This window comes from Oncorhynchus tshawytscha, linkage group LG08 (assembly GCF_018296145.1).
Source record: "Oncorhynchus tshawytscha isolate Ot180627B linkage group LG08, Otsh_v2.0, whole genome shotgun sequence".
In the NCBI taxonomy this organism is placed as follows: Eukaryota; Metazoa; Chordata; class Actinopteri; order Salmoniformes; family Salmonidae; genus Oncorhynchus; species Oncorhynchus tshawytscha.
Window position 1 is genome coordinate 14,730,222 of NC_056436.1, and position 18,733 is coordinate 14,748,954.

Here is an 18,733-nt window from a genome sequence, read left to right on the forward strand (position 1 = left end):
CATTCTTCTCTGCATATCCTCTCAAGCTCCGTCAGGTTGGATGTGGAGCGTCACTGCACAGCTATTTTCAGGTCTCTCCAGAGATGTTCGATTGGGTTCAAGTCCGAACTCTGGCTGTGCCACTCAAAGACATTCAGAGACTTGTCCCAAAGCCACTCCTGCGTTGTCTTGGCTGTGTGCTTAGGGTTGTTATCCTGTTGGAAGGTGAATCTTCGCTCCAGTCCGAGGTCCTGAGCGCTCTGGAGCAGGTTTTCATCAAGGATCTCTATGTGCTTTGCTCCATTCATCTTTCCCTCCATCCTGACTAGTCTCCCAGTCCCTGCCACTGAAAAACATCCTCGTAACATGATGCTGCCACCACCATGCTTCACCGTTGGGATGGTGCCAGGTTTCCTCCAGACGTGACGCTTGGCATTCAGGCAAAGAGTTCAATCTTGGTTTCATCAGACCAGAGAATCTTGATTCGCATTGTCTGAGAGTCTTTAGGTGCCTTTTGGCAAACTCCAAAGCGGGCTCTCATGCCTTTTACTAAGGAGTGGCTTCCATCTGGCCAATCTATCATAAAGGCCTGATATGTGGAGTGCTGCAGAGATGGTTGTCCTTCTGGAAGTTTCTCCCATCTCCACAGAGGAACTCTAGAGCTCTGTCAGAGTGACCATCGGGTTCTTGGTCACCCTGACCAAGGCCCTTCTCCCCCGATTGCTCAGTTTGGCCGGGCAGCCAGCTCTAGGAAGAGTCTTGGTGGTTCCAAACGTCTTCCATTTAAGAATGATGAAGAAGAAGTGTTTATTTTATATTACATCAGCAGTTGTCACAAAGTTCTGAACAGATACCTATAGGGCTTTGGTCAAAGTAATGCATTATAAAGGAATGCGATTTGGTACACAGCCTGAGACTGCAGCAGTGTACGGAATCTCTCTGAGGAAGTGCAGTAATGAGACTACTGGCTGCTCTAGTAGGACCCCTAGAGAGAGGAGGAATGTGGAGAGACACTGTGATGGCAGAACCATGCAGAGACAGGGGAGGAGATTTAGAATCCTATTTGACCAAGACAGCGGTGTGTGTGTTTACCAGCAGGTGACCAAGCCTCAGTGTGTGTTCACTGTAACTCCATAAGTGATAGTCGGTCAGGGTCTGAGGACGGGTGGCAGTTTGTATTTGTATTTATTAGGGATCCCCATTAGCTGTTGCCAAGGCAGCAGCTACTCTTCCTGGGGTCCAAACACATTAAGACACTTACATTACATATAAAACAAAAGAGAAAACAGTACATCATGTAACATTATTACACCACTACATATCTACACTACAAAATGTATAATACCACCTTACAACAATATTACAATGTACGTGTGTGTAGAGTGCGTGTGCTAGTGTGTGTGTACATATCTGTGTCTCTGTTCCTATGTGTGTATCTATTCACAGTCCCTGCTGTTCCGAAAGGTATATTTTTATCAGCTTCTTTAAATCTAATTCTACTGCTTGCATCACTTACCTGATGTGGAATAGAGTTCCATGTAGTCATGGCTCTATGTAGTTGGTGTTGTACTGTGCTGTACTGTATGTGTCTGCCTGGTTCTCATTGTCTGTGAATCTTGCTATCGGCTCGTCTGTCGGAGCTGAAGTATGTTGTTTTGGTACCCCAACTTGACCCCACTCAATTTAAAACTAGTAACCAGGTTCCCAATAAATATTACAAAACATTCTTCCCGAGTAGTGAAACAGGCGAGGTTTTCTACCAGGAATCCTTTAACCAGATTTGAATAAGAAATAAAAGATAACTGACTGGTCGTTATGGCTATCTCACTCCAGAGTGGCTGTCTGCCTGCCTGACTGCCTTCAGCAATGTAGGGAGGGAGGGGGTAAATGGAGGAGTGAAGGAAAAGAAGGAGAGATAGAGAGAGAGAATGAGACTTCCTGTGTGTGTAGTGTTGGAGGGATGAGGTAAATGGAGGAGTGAAGGAAAAGAAGGAGAGATGAGAGAGAGAATGAGACTTCCTTTGTGAGTAGCGATGGAGGGATGATGTAAATGGAGGAGTGAAGGAAAAGAAGGAGAGATGAGAGAGAGAATGAGACTTCCTTTGTGAGTAGCGATGGAGGGATGACGTAAATGGAGGAGTGAAGGAAAAGAAGGAGAGATGAGAGAGAGAATGAGACTTCCTTTGTGAGTAGCGATGGAGGGATGATGTAAATGGAGGAGTGAAGGAAAAGAAGGAGAGATGAGAATGAGACTTCCTTTGTGAGTAGTGATGGAGGGATGAGGTAAATGGAGGAGTGAAGGAAAAGAAGGAGAGATGGAGAGAGAGAATGAGACTTCCTTTGTGAGTAGCGATGGAGGGATGAGGTAAATGGAGGAAGAGAAAGAGAAAAGGGGGGAAAAGTGAAGGCTGGCCAAGAAGATCTCCTACAGATGATTAGCAGAGGTGTTGACATTCCTTCTTCCTCTGCCACAGCCAGCAGACCTTATTATCCCTGTGGCTCACCATTCTACTCAGGAAGGCACAGAAGAATTTATAAAACAAACACTCTGCTCAGTGTGTGTGTGTGTGTGTGTGTGTGTGTGTGTGTGTGTGTGTGTGTGTGTGTGTGTGTGTGTGTGTGTGTGTGTGTGTGTGTGTGTGTGTGTGTGTGTGTGTGTGTGTGTGCTGCAGTGTATGACTATAGCCTGGAATATTGCCCCTGATGTACTCCTGACAGTGATTTATTTAGACACATACATGATGTAAATCACTGTTGGGACTGGGAGCATGTCAGAGTTGCAGACTTCACTTGGATCATTTTTCAGGGACTTTTATCTGTCCTTCATCTGAGCAGGGTTTAGAGTGTCTTTTCTATTTCGTGGCAGTGGTGTGACTACATCGGAGGAACATATCTAAAGCCAGACACATTAGCAAACATATTGCTGTAGCTATGGTGACAGTAAAATGAATGTATTAGACGTTAAGTCCATTAGTGTCACCGGAAAATGCATTTCTGGGTGACTACCTCATGAAGCTGGTTGAGAGAATGTCAAGATTGTGCAAAGCTGTCATCAAGGTAAATGGTGGCTACTTTGAAGAATCTCAAATATAAAATATATTTTAATTTGTTTAACACTTTTTTGCTTACTACATGATTCCATATGTGTTATTTAATAGTTTTGCTGTCTTCACTATTATTCTACAATGTAGAAATAAGTAAAAAATAAAATTTAAAAAACCTGGAATGAGTAGTTGTGTCCAAACTTTTGACTGGTACTGAACCTCTCACTTCCCTTCCCACAAGTTGACACTCAGCCTACATATCCCACCACTCAGCCTACATATCCCACCACTCAGCCTACATATCCCACCACTCAGCCTACATATCCCACCACTCAGCCTACATATCCCACCACTCAGCCTACATATCCCACCACTCAGCCTACATATCCCACCACCCAGCCTACATATCCCACCACTCAGCCTACATATCCCACCACTCAGCCTACATATCCCACCACTCAGCCTACATATCCCACCACTCAGCCTACATATCCCACCACTCAGCCAACATATCCCACCACTCAGCTACATATCCCACCACTCAGCCAACATATCCCACCACTCAGCCTACATATCCCACCACCAGCCAACATATCCCACCACTCACATATCCCACCACTCAGCCTACATATCCCACCACTCAGCCTACATATCCCACCACTCAGCCTACATATCCCAGCCACATATCCCACCACTCAGCCTACATATCCCACCACTCAGCCTACATATCCCACCACTCAGCCTACATATCCCACCACTCCCACCAGCCATATCCCACCACTCAGCCTACATATCCCACCACTCAGCCTACATATCCCACCACTCAGCCAACATATCCCCCACCATCTCAGCCAACATATCCCACCACTCAGCCAACATATCCCACCACTCAGCCCATATCCCACCATATCCCACCACTCAGCCTACATATCCCACCACTCAGCCTACATATCCCACCACTCAGCCTACATATCCCACCACTCAGCCTACATATCCCACCACTCAGCCAACATATCCCACCACCCACCACTCAGCCTACATATCCCACCACTCAGCCTACATATCCCACCACTCAGCCTACATATCCCACCACCACTCAGCCTACATATCCCACCACTCAGCCTACATATCCCACCACTCAGCCTACATATCCCACCACTCAGCCTATCCCATAGCCTACATATCCCACCACTCAGCCTACATATCCCACCACCACCACATATCCCACCACTCAGCCTCAGCCTACATATCCCACCACTCAGCCAACATATCCCACCACTCAGCCTACATATCCCACCATAGCCCACCACCAGCCAACATATCCCACCACTCAGCCAACATATCCCACCACTCAGCCTACATATCCCACCACTCAGCCAACATATCCCACCACTCAGCCTACATATCCCACCACTCAGCCAACATATCCCACCACTCAGCCAACATATCCCACCACCCACCACTCAGCCTACATATCCCACCACTCAGCCTACATATCCCACCACTCAGCCTACATATCCCACCACATATCTCAGCCAACATATCCCACCACATATTTCAGCCAACATATCCCACCACTCAGCCTACATATCCCACCACTCAGCCAACATATCCCACCACTCAGCCTACATATCCCACCACTCAGCCAACATATCCCACCACTCAGCCAACATATCCCACCACTCAGCCTACATATCCCACCACTCAGCCAACATATCCCACCACTCAGCCTACATATCCCACCACTCAGCCTACATATCCCAGCACTCAGCCTACATATCCCACTACTCAGTCTACATATCCCACCACTCAGCCTACATATCCCACCACTCAGCCTACATATCCCACCACATATCTCAGCCTACATATCCCACCACTCAGTCTACATATCCCACCACTCAGCCTACATATCCCACCACTCAGTCTACATATCCCACCACTCAGCCTACATATCCCACCACTCAGCCTACATATCCCACCACTCAGCCTACATATCCCACCACTCAGTCTACATATCCCACCACTCAGCCTACATATCCCACCACTCAGTCTACATATCCCACCACTCAGCCTACATATCCCACCACTCAGCCAACATATCCTTTAGTCCTTTACAGTTTCCATTCATCCACAGCCACTGTAACTGCAGTGGTGAAACTGCCCAGCAACCTCTTAAAGTTGCTGGGATTCCTTCCTCTTCCCCCTCTCAGCCATTCATTAAATGATTGAATTCATAACCTGAATTCCCAGCATCAGGAATCTGGGTGGCTGGTATTTCTACTCATCCTCTCTGTCCTCCCTCTTCTCTATCTCAGTCTCTCTGTCATCCCTCTTCTCTATCTCAGTCTCTCTGTCCTCCCTCTTCTCTATCTCAGTCTCTCTGTCCTCCCTTCTCTCCATCTCAGTCTCTCTGTTCTCCCTTCTCGCCATCTCAGTCTCTCTTACCTCCCTTCTCTCCATCTCAGTCTCTGTCCTCCCTTCTCTCCATCTCAGTCTCTCTGTCCTCCCTTCTCTCCATCTCAGTCTCTCTGCCCTCCTTTCTCTCCATCGCAGTCTCTCTGTCCTCCCTTCTCTCCATCTCAGCCTCGCTGTCCTCCCTCTTCCTCATCTCAGCCTCTCTGTCCTCCCTCTTCTCTATCTCAGCCTCTCTGTCCTCCCTCTTCTCTATCTCAGCCTCTCTGTCCTCCCTCTTCTCTATCTCAGTCTCTATGTCCTCCCTCTTCTCCATCTCAGTCTCTCTGTCCTCCCTCTTCTCATCTCAGTCTCTCTGTCCTCCCTCTTCTCTATATCAGTCTCTCTGTCCTCCCTTCTCTCCATCTCAGTCTCTCTGTCCTCCCTTCTCTCCATCTCAGCCTCTCTGTCCTCCCTCTTCTCTATCTCAGTCTCTTTGTCCTCCCTTTTCTCCATCTCAGTCGCTCTGTCCTCCCTTCTCTCCATCTCAGGCTCTCTGTCCTCCCTTCTCTCCATCTCAGTCTCTCTGTCCTCCCTTCTCTCCATCTCAGCCTCTCTGTCCCCCCTTCTCTCCATCTCAGCCTCTCTGTCCCTCCTCTTCTCCATCTCAGCCTCTCTGTCCCCCCTCTTCTCTATCTCAGTCTCTCTGTCCTCCCTTCTCTCCATCTCAGTCTCTCTGTTCTCCCTTCTCTCCATCTCAGTCTCGCTTACCTCCCTTCTCTCCATCTCAGTCTCTGTCCTCCCTTCTCTCCATCTCAGTCTCTCTGTCCTCCCTTCTCTCCATCTCAGTCTCTCTGCCCTCCTTTCTCTCCATCGCAGTCTCTCTGTCCTCCCTTCTCTCCATCTCAGCCTCGCTGTCCTCCCTCTTCCTCATCTCAGTCTCTCTGCCCTCCTTTCTCTCCATCGCAGTCTCTCTGTCCTCCCTTCTCTCCATCTCAGCCTCGCTGTCCTCCCTCTTCCTCATCTCAGTCTCTCTGTCCTCCCTCTTCTCTATCTCAGTCTCTCTGTCCTTCCGTCTCTCCATCTCAGTCTCTCTGTCCCCCCTTCTCTCCATCTCAGCCTCTCTGTCCCTCCTCTTCTCCATCTCAGCCTCTCTGTCCCCCCTCTTCTCTATCTCAGTCTCTCTGTCCTCCCTTCTCTCCATCTCAGTCTCTCTGTTCTCCCTTCTCTCCATCTGTCTCGCTTACCTCCCTCCATCTCAGTCTCTGTCCTCCCTTCTCTCCATCTCAGTCTCTCTGTCCTCCCTCTTCTCTCCATCTCAGTCTCTCTGCCCTCCTTTCTCTCCATCGCAGTCTCTGTCCTGGGTGGCTTGTCCCATCTCAGCCTTGTCCTGTCCTGGCTTGTCCTGTGGGTCTCTGCCCTCCTGTGGGTGGCTTGTCCCCTCTCCATCTCAATGGCTTATCCTCTTCCTCATCTCAGTCCTGTGGGTCCCTTGTCCTATCTCAGTGGCTCTGTCCTTGTGAATCCATCTCAGTCCTCTGGGTCCCTTGTCCTCTCAGGGTGGCTTCCCCCCATCTCAGCCTCTCTTCCAGCTGTACCATCCATTCCAGCGGAATGGTAATGTCAGAGTCCTATAGGGTACAAATATATGCTTTTGTCCTGTGAGGCCAGGCACTGATGTCCTGTAAGAGTTCAGTGCTTGTCATGATGGGTGAGATTGTCCTGTGTGGATGGTTTGTCCTGTGGGTGGCTTGTCCTGTGAATGGCTTGTCCTGTGGGTGGCTTGTCCTGTGGGTGGCTTGTCCTGTGGGTGGCTTGTCCTGTGGGTGGCTTGTCCTGTGGGTGGCTTGTCCTGTGGGTGGCTTGTCCTGTGGGTGGCTTGTCCTGGGTGGCTTGTCCTGTGGGTGGCTTGTCCTGTGGGTGGCTTGTCCTGTGGGTGGCTTGTCCTGTGGAATGGCTTGTCCTGTGGGTGGCTTGTCCTGTGAATGGCTTGTCCTGTGGGTGGCTTGTCCTGTGGGTGGCTTGTCCTGTGAATGGCTTGTCCTGTGGGTGGCTTGTCCTGTGGGTGGCTTGTCCTGTGAATGGCTTGTCCTGTGAATGGCTTGTCCTGTGGGTGGCTTGTCCTGTGGGTGGCTTGTCCTGTGGGTGGCTTGTCCTGTGGGTGGCTTGTCCTGTGAATGGCTTGTCCTGTGGGTGGCTTGTCCTGTGGGTGGCTTGTCCTGTGGGTGGCTTGTCCTGTGGGTGGCTTGTCCTGTGAATGGCTTGTCCTGTGAATGGCTTGTCCTGTGGGTGGCTTGTCCTGTGGGTGGCTTGTCCTGTGGGTGGCTTGTCCTGTGGGTGGCTTGTCCTGTGAATGGCTTGTCCTGTGGATGGCTTGTCCTGTGGGTGGCTTGTCCTGTGGGTGGCTTGTCCTGTGGAATGGCTTGTCCTGTGGGTGGCTTGTCCTGTGGGTGGCTTGTCCTGTGAATGGCTTGTCCTGTGGATGGCTTGTCCTGTGGGTGGCTTGTCCTGTGGGTGGCTTGTCCTGTGGGTGGCTTGTCCTGTGGGTGGCTTGTCCTGTGGGTGGCTTGTCCTGTGAATGGCTTGTCCTGTGGGATGGCTTGTCCTGTGGGTGGCTTGTCCTGTGGGTGGCTTGTCCTGTGGGTGGCTTGTCCTGTGGGTGGCTTGTCCTGTGAATGGCTTGTCCTGTGAATGGCTTGTCCTGGAATGGCTTGTCCTGTGGGTGGCTTGTCCTGTGGATGGCTTGTCCTGTGGGTGGCTTGTCCTGTGGGTGGCTTGTCCTGTGGGTGGCTTGTCCTGTGGGTGGCTTGTCCTGTGAATGGCTTGTCCTGTGGATGGCTTGTCCTGTGGGTGGCTTGTCCTGTGGGTGGCTTGTCCTGTGGGTGGCTTGTCCTGTGGGTGGCTTGTCCTGTGGGTGGCTTGTCCTGTGGATGGCTTGTCCTGTGGGTGGCTTGTCCTGTGGGTGGCTTGTCCTGTGGGTGGCTTGTCCCAACCCTTTTGACATACATTAGCTGGCTGCTCATCTAAACCCCAGCCGCTCCTCTCCTCCTCTTCTGTCCTCCTCTTCTCTCCTCCTCTCTGACTTTCACCTCATTTCATCCTTGACCAGCCATGAATGACATAAATATTTGACATTTCAGTTTCTTTCCTCCTCCTGTTTCATCTCTGTACTGTGGCTGTGCATTCCTGATGAGTCAGGCATTGTGATGTGACCAACCACACACACACACACACACACACACACACACACACACACACACACACACACACACACACACACACACACAGGAAGCCCGCTGTTTGCCATTACAGAACGCCACGCATAATTTCATGTCACAGTTGCCTGCTATAGACATATATTGATTCTCAGCTAGGCTTCTGAGATAAGACTGCTGTCAATGCTGCATCCATGGAGACACAGGTGGGGAATATCAATCACCATGGTTACTCTCATAGTTACTGTCATCCTACTCAGTTGATGTGTTTTCAGGTCATACACTATATGAGGTGGTGATATTCAGAAGGCCTTGTCCTCTATATGGTGTATAGAAGGCTCTCACCCTTGTTTAACTGACCCGCTCTACTTCTCTCTCTTCTACTTGTTGTTGAGGAGGAGCAACCAGGGGAACTCTTACCCCACGTGGCTCTAACTTTCTTCTCGGCAGGACGTAGGGTGATGAATAGCTACTGCCACCGAATGAATTGCCTTGCGGTCATTGGCTGTTCTCACGCCTTACCACTGATTATTTACACACACACACACACACACACACACACACACACACACACACACCACTGATCATTATAAACACACACAAACACACACACAGTCGACTCTCATACCTCACCTCTGATCATTGCATTAAATTGGCGCTTGGAGGTGGGATTGAGCGCAGCCAAACGCAAAGCCCCCAGGGAAATCAGCCTGTCGACACTCACCTTGACCTAGCAGGACAGGCACACACACACCTATACTGTACAGACACACACACACACACACACACACACACACACACACACACACACACACACAGACACACACAGCACCTATACTGTACACAGACACACCACACACATACTGTACACACACACACACACAGACACACACACCTATACTGTACACACACACACACACCAATACTGTACACACACACGCACACATGGCTGGAACACCTAGTGTAAAAAAACTCCACCCTTCTCCAGGCCCTCTCACTGATGTTAGCTGTATTCCAGACTGACCCCTCCTCATTTCCTCTCCCTTGTCTCTAGGTTACCAGAAAGCCAGGTGAGTACAGGCAGAGTGACCTTTAACCTCTGACCTCTCCTCTCCATCTCTCTTGAAGGTTACCAGAGGGTCAGTCTGACGGGGGCCAGGTGGTGAGCACAGGGAGACTGACCTCTGACCTCTCCTCTCCCCATATACTGTAGGTTACCAGAGGGTCAGTCTGACGGGGGCCAGGTGGTGAGCGCAGGGAGACTGACCTCTGACCTCTCCTCTCCCCATATACTGTAGGTTACCAGAGGGTCAGTCTGACGGGGGCCAGGTGGTGAGCGCAGGGAGACTGACCTCTGACCTCTCCTCTCCCCATATACTGTAGGTTACCAGAGGGTCAGTCTGACGGGGGCCAGGTGGTGAGCGCAGGGAGACTGCGGACCTTGGAGGAACAGCTGATCAGAGCTAAAGAACAGATCAACTCCTATCGTAGCCTGCCTGGAGACGGTGAGACACACACACACACAGACACACATATTGAGTTAAAGCTTAAGTGGAGTTGCCCATAGGCACAGATATAGGATGGGCTTACCCTCAATCAGGTGTTGAACTATGTACACTACATGACCAAAAGTATGTGGACACCTGCTCGCCGAACATCTCATTCCAAAATCATGGGTATCAATATGGAGTTAGTCCCCCTTTTGCTGCTATAACAGCCTCCACTCTTCTGGGAAGGCTTTCCACTAGATGTTGGAACATTTCTGTGAGGGACTTGCTTCTATTCAGCCACAAGAGCATTAGTGAGGTCGGGCACTGATGTTGGGCGATTAGGCCTGGCTCGGAGTCGCTGTTCTTAAAGGTGTTCAACGGGGTAGAGGTCAGGGATCTGTGCAGGCCAGTCAAGTTCTTCTACACCGATTTCTGTATGGACCTTCCTTTCTGCACTGGAGTGTTGTCATGGTGAAACAGGAAAGGGCCTTCCCCAAACTGTTGGAAGCACAGAATCGTCTAGAATGTCATTGTATGCTATAGCGTTAATATTCCCCTTCACTGGAACTATGGGGCCTAGCCTTAACCATGAAAGTCAGCCCCAGATCAGGATTCCTCCTCCACCAAACTTTACAGTTGGCACTATGGGGCCTGAACCATGAAAGTCAGCCCCAAACCAGGATTCCTCCTCCACCAAACTTGAGCTGATGTTGCTTTCAGAGGCAGTTTGGAACTCGGTAGTGGGTGTTGCAACCGAGGACAGATGATTTTTGTCAGCTACGTGCTTCAGCACCTGGCAGTCCCTTTCTGTGAGCTTGTGTGACCTTCACAACAACAGCACTTCCAGGAGGGCAGAGATTTGACGAAGTGACTTGTTAGAAAGGTGGCATCCTATGACGGTGCCATATTGAAAGTCACTGATCTCTTCAGTCAGGCCATTCTACTGCCAGGGTTTGTCTGTGGAGATTGCATGACTGTTTGCTCGAATTTTATACACCTGTCAGCAACGGTGTGGCTGAAATAGTCGAATCCACTCATCTGACGTGGTGTCCACATACTTTTGTATATACTGTATAGTGTATCTTGAAATGTAACTGATTTTGGGAGACTGATAGACTGTATGTTTTTAACATTGAGGCCTTGCATCATAGCCCTGGACCTAGTCTGGTACACAAGTGTCCTGAGCGAAAGCCATGCGTGATGAGAAGGTGGAGGGAATGTAATATCTGGAAGTTTCTATACATGTCATGTGTGTCGATAACGGTCATTTCTGTACAGTGAGACTAAAAATACAGCACTGCTCCCATTATTTATATAACACACATGTGTGCACACACCCAGGCAAACACACACACACGCACACGCACGCACACGCACACACCCAGGCAAACACACAAACACACAAACACACACACACACACACACACACACACACACACACACACACACACACACACACCCAGGCAAACACACAAACACACACACACACGCACACACACACACACACACACCCAGGCAAACACACAAACACACCAGGCAAACACACAAACACACGCACACACCCAGGCAAACACACAAACACACGCACGTGCACACACACACATGCACACACCCAGGCAAACACACACACACACACACACGCACACACACACCTTGGAAATTAGGACAGGAGGCAGTGAGGAGCAGTATTCCCAGGCAGGATTCCCTGTCCACTCCTCCATTCCTCTTTCCTCCTCTTTCAGACAGAAAACTTCATTCCCTTTTCTTCACTGTAACATGAGCGCCACAAACAACTGTTCTTCTGGGTCGTCTGCTTCATTATACTGCCACAACCCTTAGTGTCATTTGAAACATTATGAAAACAGGCTACATGAAGACAGTTAAGGAAGTGATTACTATGACTGTTATTATGTGAGTATGGGAGTGGCCTAGTAAACCTGATATCTGATACCTGATGTAACAATGCTTTAAAGGCTACCTGAGGCTACTTGTCCTGTATAAACAATATAACAATGCTTTAAAGGCTACCTGAGGCTACTTGTCCCGTATAAACAATATAACAATGCTTTAAAGGCTACCTGAGGCTACTTGTCCTGTATAAACAATATAACAATGCTTTAAAGGCTACTCTAGGCTACTTGTCCTGTAGAAACAATAGCAGGTCAGTTCTATATTAGTAATATGGCTCTGACCTTGTAGTACTATAATGTCCTTAATTAACTTAACCGCTGTGACACTTATTTGTCTGTGACACCATTTCCCATGATGTGTAATGAAGTAGGAAGAAGTGGGCCCAGGCCAGAGACTGATCTAAGGACAGCTTGCCCTTTCCCTTTTAAAGCTTAAGGGTTAATCCTGGATGTTAATCCTGGATCTGTCTCTAAGGGCAAACTTTATTGTCCATTGAAATGGATATGTTTCTTTTCACTGAGTCACCCAAGAGTCTGTAAACAGCACAAGTTCAGCGGCAGAGCAGCGCCCCTGGAGCAGGTCTGAGGTTAAGTGCCTTGCTCAAGAGATCAGCTGACTGTGTGTGGTGTGAGGTCCTGTGTGTTAAGCTGATCCAGGATCTGTGTCTAAGGGGCTACAGAAAATCTCATCTGAGTGTGTGCATTATCTTGTTATCTTGTTTTCTCCCGAAATGCATTCCATTTAATCATAAAGATGTTTGAAAAAAGCATACATTTCCCTCCTGTGAGTGACTGTGTTTATTTGGTTATTTCCAGGACCAGGTAGGAACCAGGAAGAGCTGCGGAGGAAGATAGAGAACGGGGTGAAGGAGATCTGGTACTTTGTCCGCAGTGAGGTCAAGAAGCTGGGTCACATGGAGCAGGGGGACCTGCAGAAACACATCGACACACTGCTGCAGGAGCTGGGACACCAGCAGAGGTACTGTACACACACACACACACACACACACACACACACACACACACACACACACACACACACACACACACACACACACACACACACACACACACACACACACACACCACACACACACTCTTAAGCCTTAGGCTTCTATAAAGAGCATAGACCCTTGACGAATGTCCTCCATCTCACTCGGTTTGGGGCAAGGTTTTTCTGGGTCGCACCAGTTGAGGCCGCACCAGAACACAGATGGATAACATATGTTACATAATGCACCTTGGAAGCCTTACAATATTGTGACCCAGCTGTGACCTCTAACCCTGTGTTAATGTACTGTGTGTGTGACCCCAGGTCGATCATGACTGACCTGCACTACCTGAGCCAGGCTGATGGAGCAGGAGACTGGAGAGAGAAGGAGGCCAAGGACCTGTCTGACATGGTACAGAATAGGATCACATACCTCCAGGTAATGTTACTGTATGTCTACAACACAGTTCAACACCTAGTACCATACCAACAGTTATGTCTACAACACAGACCAACATCTAGTACCATACCAACAGTTATGTCTACAACACAGACCAACATCTAGTACCATACCAACAGTTATGTCTACAACACAGTTCAACACCTAGTACCAGACCAACAGTTATGTCTACAACACAGACCAACACCTAGTACCATACCAACAGTTAGGTCTACAACACAGACCAATACCTAGTACCATACCAACAGTTATGTCTACAACACAGACCAACACCTAGTACCATACCAACAGTTATGTCTACAACACAGACCAACACCTAGTACCATACCAACAGTTATGTCTACAACACAGACCAACACTTAGTACCATACCAACAGTTATGTCTACAACACAGACCAACAGTTATGTCTACAACACAGACCAAATCAAATCAAAATCAAATCAAATCAAATTGTATTTGTCACATACACATGGTTAGCAGATGTTAATGCGAGTGTAGCGAAATGCTTGTGCTTCTAGTTCCGACAATGCAGTAATAACGAACAAGTAATCTAACTAACAATTCCAAAAAACTACTGTCTTATACACAGTGTAAGGGGATAAAGAATATGTACATAAGGATATATGAATGAGTGATGGTACAGAGCAGCATAGGCAAGATACAGTAGATGATATCGAGTACAGTATATACATATGAGATGAGTATGTAAACCAAGTGGCATAGTTAAAGTGGCTAGTGATACATGTATTACATAAGGATGCAGTCGATGATATAGAGTACAGTATCTACGTATGCATATGAGATGAATAATGTAGGGTAAGTAACATTATATAAGGTAGCATTGTTTAAAGTGGCTAGTGATATATTTACATCATTTCCATTTTCATTCCCATTATTAAAGTGGCTGGAGTAGAGTCAGTGTCATTGACAGTGTGTTGGCAGTAGCCACTCAATGTTAGTGGTGGCTGTTTAACAGTCTGATGGCCTTGAGATAGAAGCTGTTTTTCAGTCTCTCGGTCCCAGCTTTGATGCACCTGTACTGACCTCGCCTTCTGGATGACAGCGGGGTGAACAGGCAGTGGCTCGGGTGGTTGATGTCCTTGATGATCTTTATGGCCTTCCTGTAGCATCGGGTGGTGTAGGTGTCCTGGAGGGCAGGTAGTTTGCCCCCGGTGATGCGTTGTGCAGACCTCACTACCCTCTGGAGAGCCATACGGTTGAGGGCGGTGCAGTTGCCATACCAGGCGGTGATACAGCCCGCCAGGATGCTCTCGATTGTGCATCTGTAGAAGTTTGTGAGTGCTTTTGGTGACAAGCCGAATTTCTTCAGCCTCCTGAGGTTGAAGAGGCGCTGCTGCGCCTTCCTCACGATGCTGTCTGTGTGAGTGGACCAATTCAGTTTGTCTGTGATGTGTATGCCGAGGAACTTAAAACTTGCTACCCTCTCCACTACTGTTCCATCGATGTGGATGGGGGTGTTCCCTCTGCTGTTTCCTGAAGTCCACAATCATCTCCTTAGTTTTGTTGACGTTGAGTGTGAGGTTATTTTCCTGACACCACACTCCGAGGGCCCTCACCTCCTCCCTGTAGGCCGTCTCGTCGTTGTTGGTAATCAAGCCTACCACTGTTGTGTCGTCCGCAAACTTGATGATTGAGTTGGAGGCGTGCGTGGCCACGCAGTCGTGGGTGAACAGGGAGTACAGGAGAGGGCTCAGAACGCACCCTTGTGGGGCCCCAGTGTTGAGGATCAGCGGGGAGGAGATGTTGTTGCCTACCCTCACCACCTGGGGGCGGCCCGTCAGGAAGTCCAGTACCCAGTTGCACAGGGCGGGGTCGAGACCCAGGGTCTCGAGCTTGATGACGAGCTTGGAGGGTACTATGGTGTACCCTCCAACAGTTATGTCTACAACACAGACCAACAGTTATGTCTACAACACAGTTCAACACCTAGGACACATATGGAAGCCTTTTAGCCAACACCAGAGGCTGGTTAGGATCCATCCCACATGTTCCATGTGTGCATGGTGGTTTGTTGGCTCATCTATATTCCCACACTTGTGTATTCTTAACTTTAGCTGATGAATGAATCAACTTCTGATGGTCTGTAGTATGTGTGCTGAGTAGGCCGGTATGGAGATGCAGGTACAGGATATACCATTTAGCAGCCGCTTTTATCCAAAGCGACTTACGGTCATGCATACATTTTAATTTTTTGGTGGCCCTGGGATTCTAACCCCTAATTCTGGCGTTGCAAGCACCATGCTCTACCAACTGAGCCATACAGGACCAGAGCTCCTCTCTGTCACTGGTACACATATACCCCTCTGTCGGTGTGTAACAGGATTCAGACAGCTAGTGGTGGGATGTGATTGTCACCTCCCCTGTGAATTAGGTTAATATCTGCAAGATGTTTTTCTCCCTCCTGACACACTTGTAATTATGTTGTTGTTGCCAGGCTTCATGACAACGTATCACTCAACAGTGTAACCATATTGTGAACCGTTCAACCTGCTTTCTGTCTTGTGAAGGAGCTGAGCTTAGCTAGCTAGGTTATGCAACTATCTTTTCAGTATTTAATACGAGAGTGCCAACTCAAACTGTGTTATATAATAGAAAATGTGTGTGTGTGTGTGTGTGTGTGTTAATGTGTGCATGAATGGGAGTGTGTGTGTGTGTGCATAGGAGTGTATGTGTGCGTGCATGGGAGTGTGTGTGTGTGTGTGTCTGTGTGCGTGCATGGGAGTGTGTGTGTGTATGAATGGGAGTATGTGTGTGTGTGTGTGTGTGTGTGTGTGTGTGTGTGTGTGTGTGTGTGTGTGTGTGTGTGTGTGTGTGTGTGTGTGTGTGTGTGTGTGTGTGTGTGTGTGTGTGTGCATGGTAGTGTGTGTGTGTGTGTCTGTGTGTGTGTGTGTGTGTGTGTGCGTGCGTGCATGCGTGCGTGCATGGGAGTGTGTGTGTGCGTGTGTAGGAGTGTGTGTGTGCATGTGTGTGTATAGGCTAGTTAATGATATGTTTTGGACGATCATCAAACTGTCCCCTTTTCTTTTTATGTCAGATGATCCGCCACCATCCTCAGACAAATGCTTTTATCTTTGGTGTAATTGTCATGTCTGGAAAAGGCTTAAAATGAAGGTTAAAATCTAGGTCATGTGACATGATATCCCAAAACACAGGGCCCTAATTGATGAGGAATGTTGAGAGCAAAGTAGAGGTTGTTAATGAGTAATAATGAATCCCTCTGTGCTATTAATGTTAACTAGCTAGTGATTCACTTGATGTGTGGGTGGATTGGTCCGATAGCATATTGGCTGTGCGTGATGGAGGAGCAGTGATCTTGCCTGTCTCTCTGTTCCTACCTCAGCTATCCATCACCAGTCAATGGAAGGGGGCGATCCCTCTGCTGCTCTACCCCTTATATACTCTACACACACAATCGCTCCTTCTATCTTTCTTTCTCTCACAGATCCCCAGTCCCCACCATACATCTCCTATCAGCTGCCAGTGACTGATGGTTGACCTTTCCATACCCCAACTCCACCCCACCCTCCTCCAGTCACAAACACACACAAAATCAAATCAAGTTGAAAAGAAGAATACAAATATACAGAATATTCCTAAACATGCATCTTGTATGCAACAAAGAACTAAAGTAATACTTGATAAAAAAATAATATATATATATATCTTTGTGCCATAAGTGCAAAGCATTACTGTATGTTTAGGTCAAATCCAACACAACACATCACTGAGTAACTGCCTCCTTATTTTCAGGAATTGTGGTAGCTGTATCATGGTATGGGTATGCTTGACATCGGCAAATACTGGGGAGTTTTTCAGGATGAAAAGAAACAGGATGGAGCTAAGCAAAGGCAAAATCCTAATGGAAAACGTGCTTCAGTCTGCATTACACCAGAGACTGGGAGAGGAATTCACCTTTCAGCAGCAATAACCTATAACACAAAGACAGTGAATGTTCCTGATTGGCCAAGTAACAGTATTCCAGTCCCTGCTGCTGAAAAGCATCCTCATAGCATGATGCTGCCACCACCATGCTTCACAGTAGGGGTGGTGTTAGACGGGTGATGAGCTGTGCCTGGTTTTCTCCAGACATAGCACTTTGCATTCAGGCCAAAGAGTTATATTTTTGTCTCAACAGACCACAGAATTGTTTGCCTTATGCTATCAGAATCTTTCGCGTTTCTTTTTGAAATCTCCAGGCGTGCTGCCATGTGCCTTTTTCTCAGGAGTGGCTTCCATCTGGCCACTCTCCCATAAAGCCCAGATTGGTGAAGTACTGTAGAGACAGCCAAGGAAGTCTGTAGTTCTGTCAGAGTGGTCATTGGGTTCATGGTCATCTCCCTGACCAAGGTCCTTCTTGCCCGGGTTGCTCAGTTTGGTTGGACGGCCTGCTCTAGGAGGTTAGTTCCATATTTTTTGAAGACCACTGTGCACTTGGAAATGTTCAACACTCTAGAAATTGTTTAATACCCTTCCCCAGATATATGCCTCACATGCCTCACTCACTGCATCACAGTTCTATCTCTGAGATCAAAGAACAGTTCCTTTGACTTTATGGTATAGTTTGCTCTGACATGCACTGTCAACTCTGACCTTATATATACAGGTGTGTTTCTTTATAAATCATGTCCAAACAATTGAATTGGCAACAGGTGGGCTCCAATCAAGTTGTAGTGACATCTGAAGGATGATCAAAGGAAATGGGATGCTCCTGAGCTCAATGTGGACTGTCAAAGGAAATGGGATGCTCCTGAGCTCAATGTGGACTGTCAAAGGAAATGGGATGCTCCTGAGCTCAATGTGGACTGTCAAAGGAAATTGGTGTGGATACATACAGTACCAGTCAAATGTTTTTGACACACCTACTCATTCCAGGGTTTTTCTTAATTTGGACTATTTTCTATATTGTAGAATAATAGTGAAGACATCAAAACTATGAAATAACACATATGGAATCATGTAGTAACCAAAAAAAGTGTTAAACAAATCAAAATATATTTTATATTTGAGATTCTTCAAAATAGCCACCATTTGCCTTGATGACAGCTTAGCACACTCTTGGCATTCTCTCAACTAGCTTCACCTGGAATGCTTGAATGAGTAGGTGTTCTAAAACTTTTGACCAGTAGTGCATATATAATGATGACAGACACACACCCCCCAGCCCCTACAGTCTCAGAGCTGTAATCCTAGATCTTAGTTAACATGTTGTCAACCTGATTAGGAGGATCAGG

At 47.9% G+C, this 18,733-nt stretch overlaps 1 protein-coding gene across 2 annotated transcripts in view; it reads left to right on the top strand.

Annotated features, from left to right (window-relative positions):
- fut8a (fucosyltransferase 8a (alpha (1,6) fucosyltransferase)) overlaps positions 1-18,733 on the top strand; it is a 155,723-nt gene that overhangs the window by 118,860 nt on the left and 18,130 nt on the right. For both annotated transcript variants that reach the window (XM_042325268.1, XM_042325269.1), the window contains 3 exons: positions 10,013-10,134; positions 12,846-13,008; positions 13,345-13,459. In XM_042325268.1, coding sequence (XP_042181202.1) covers positions 10,013-10,134; positions 12,846-13,008; positions 13,345-13,459 — 400 coding nt within the window. The remainder of the gene's footprint in view (positions 1-10,012; positions 10,135-12,845; positions 13,009-13,344; positions 13,460-18,733) is intronic.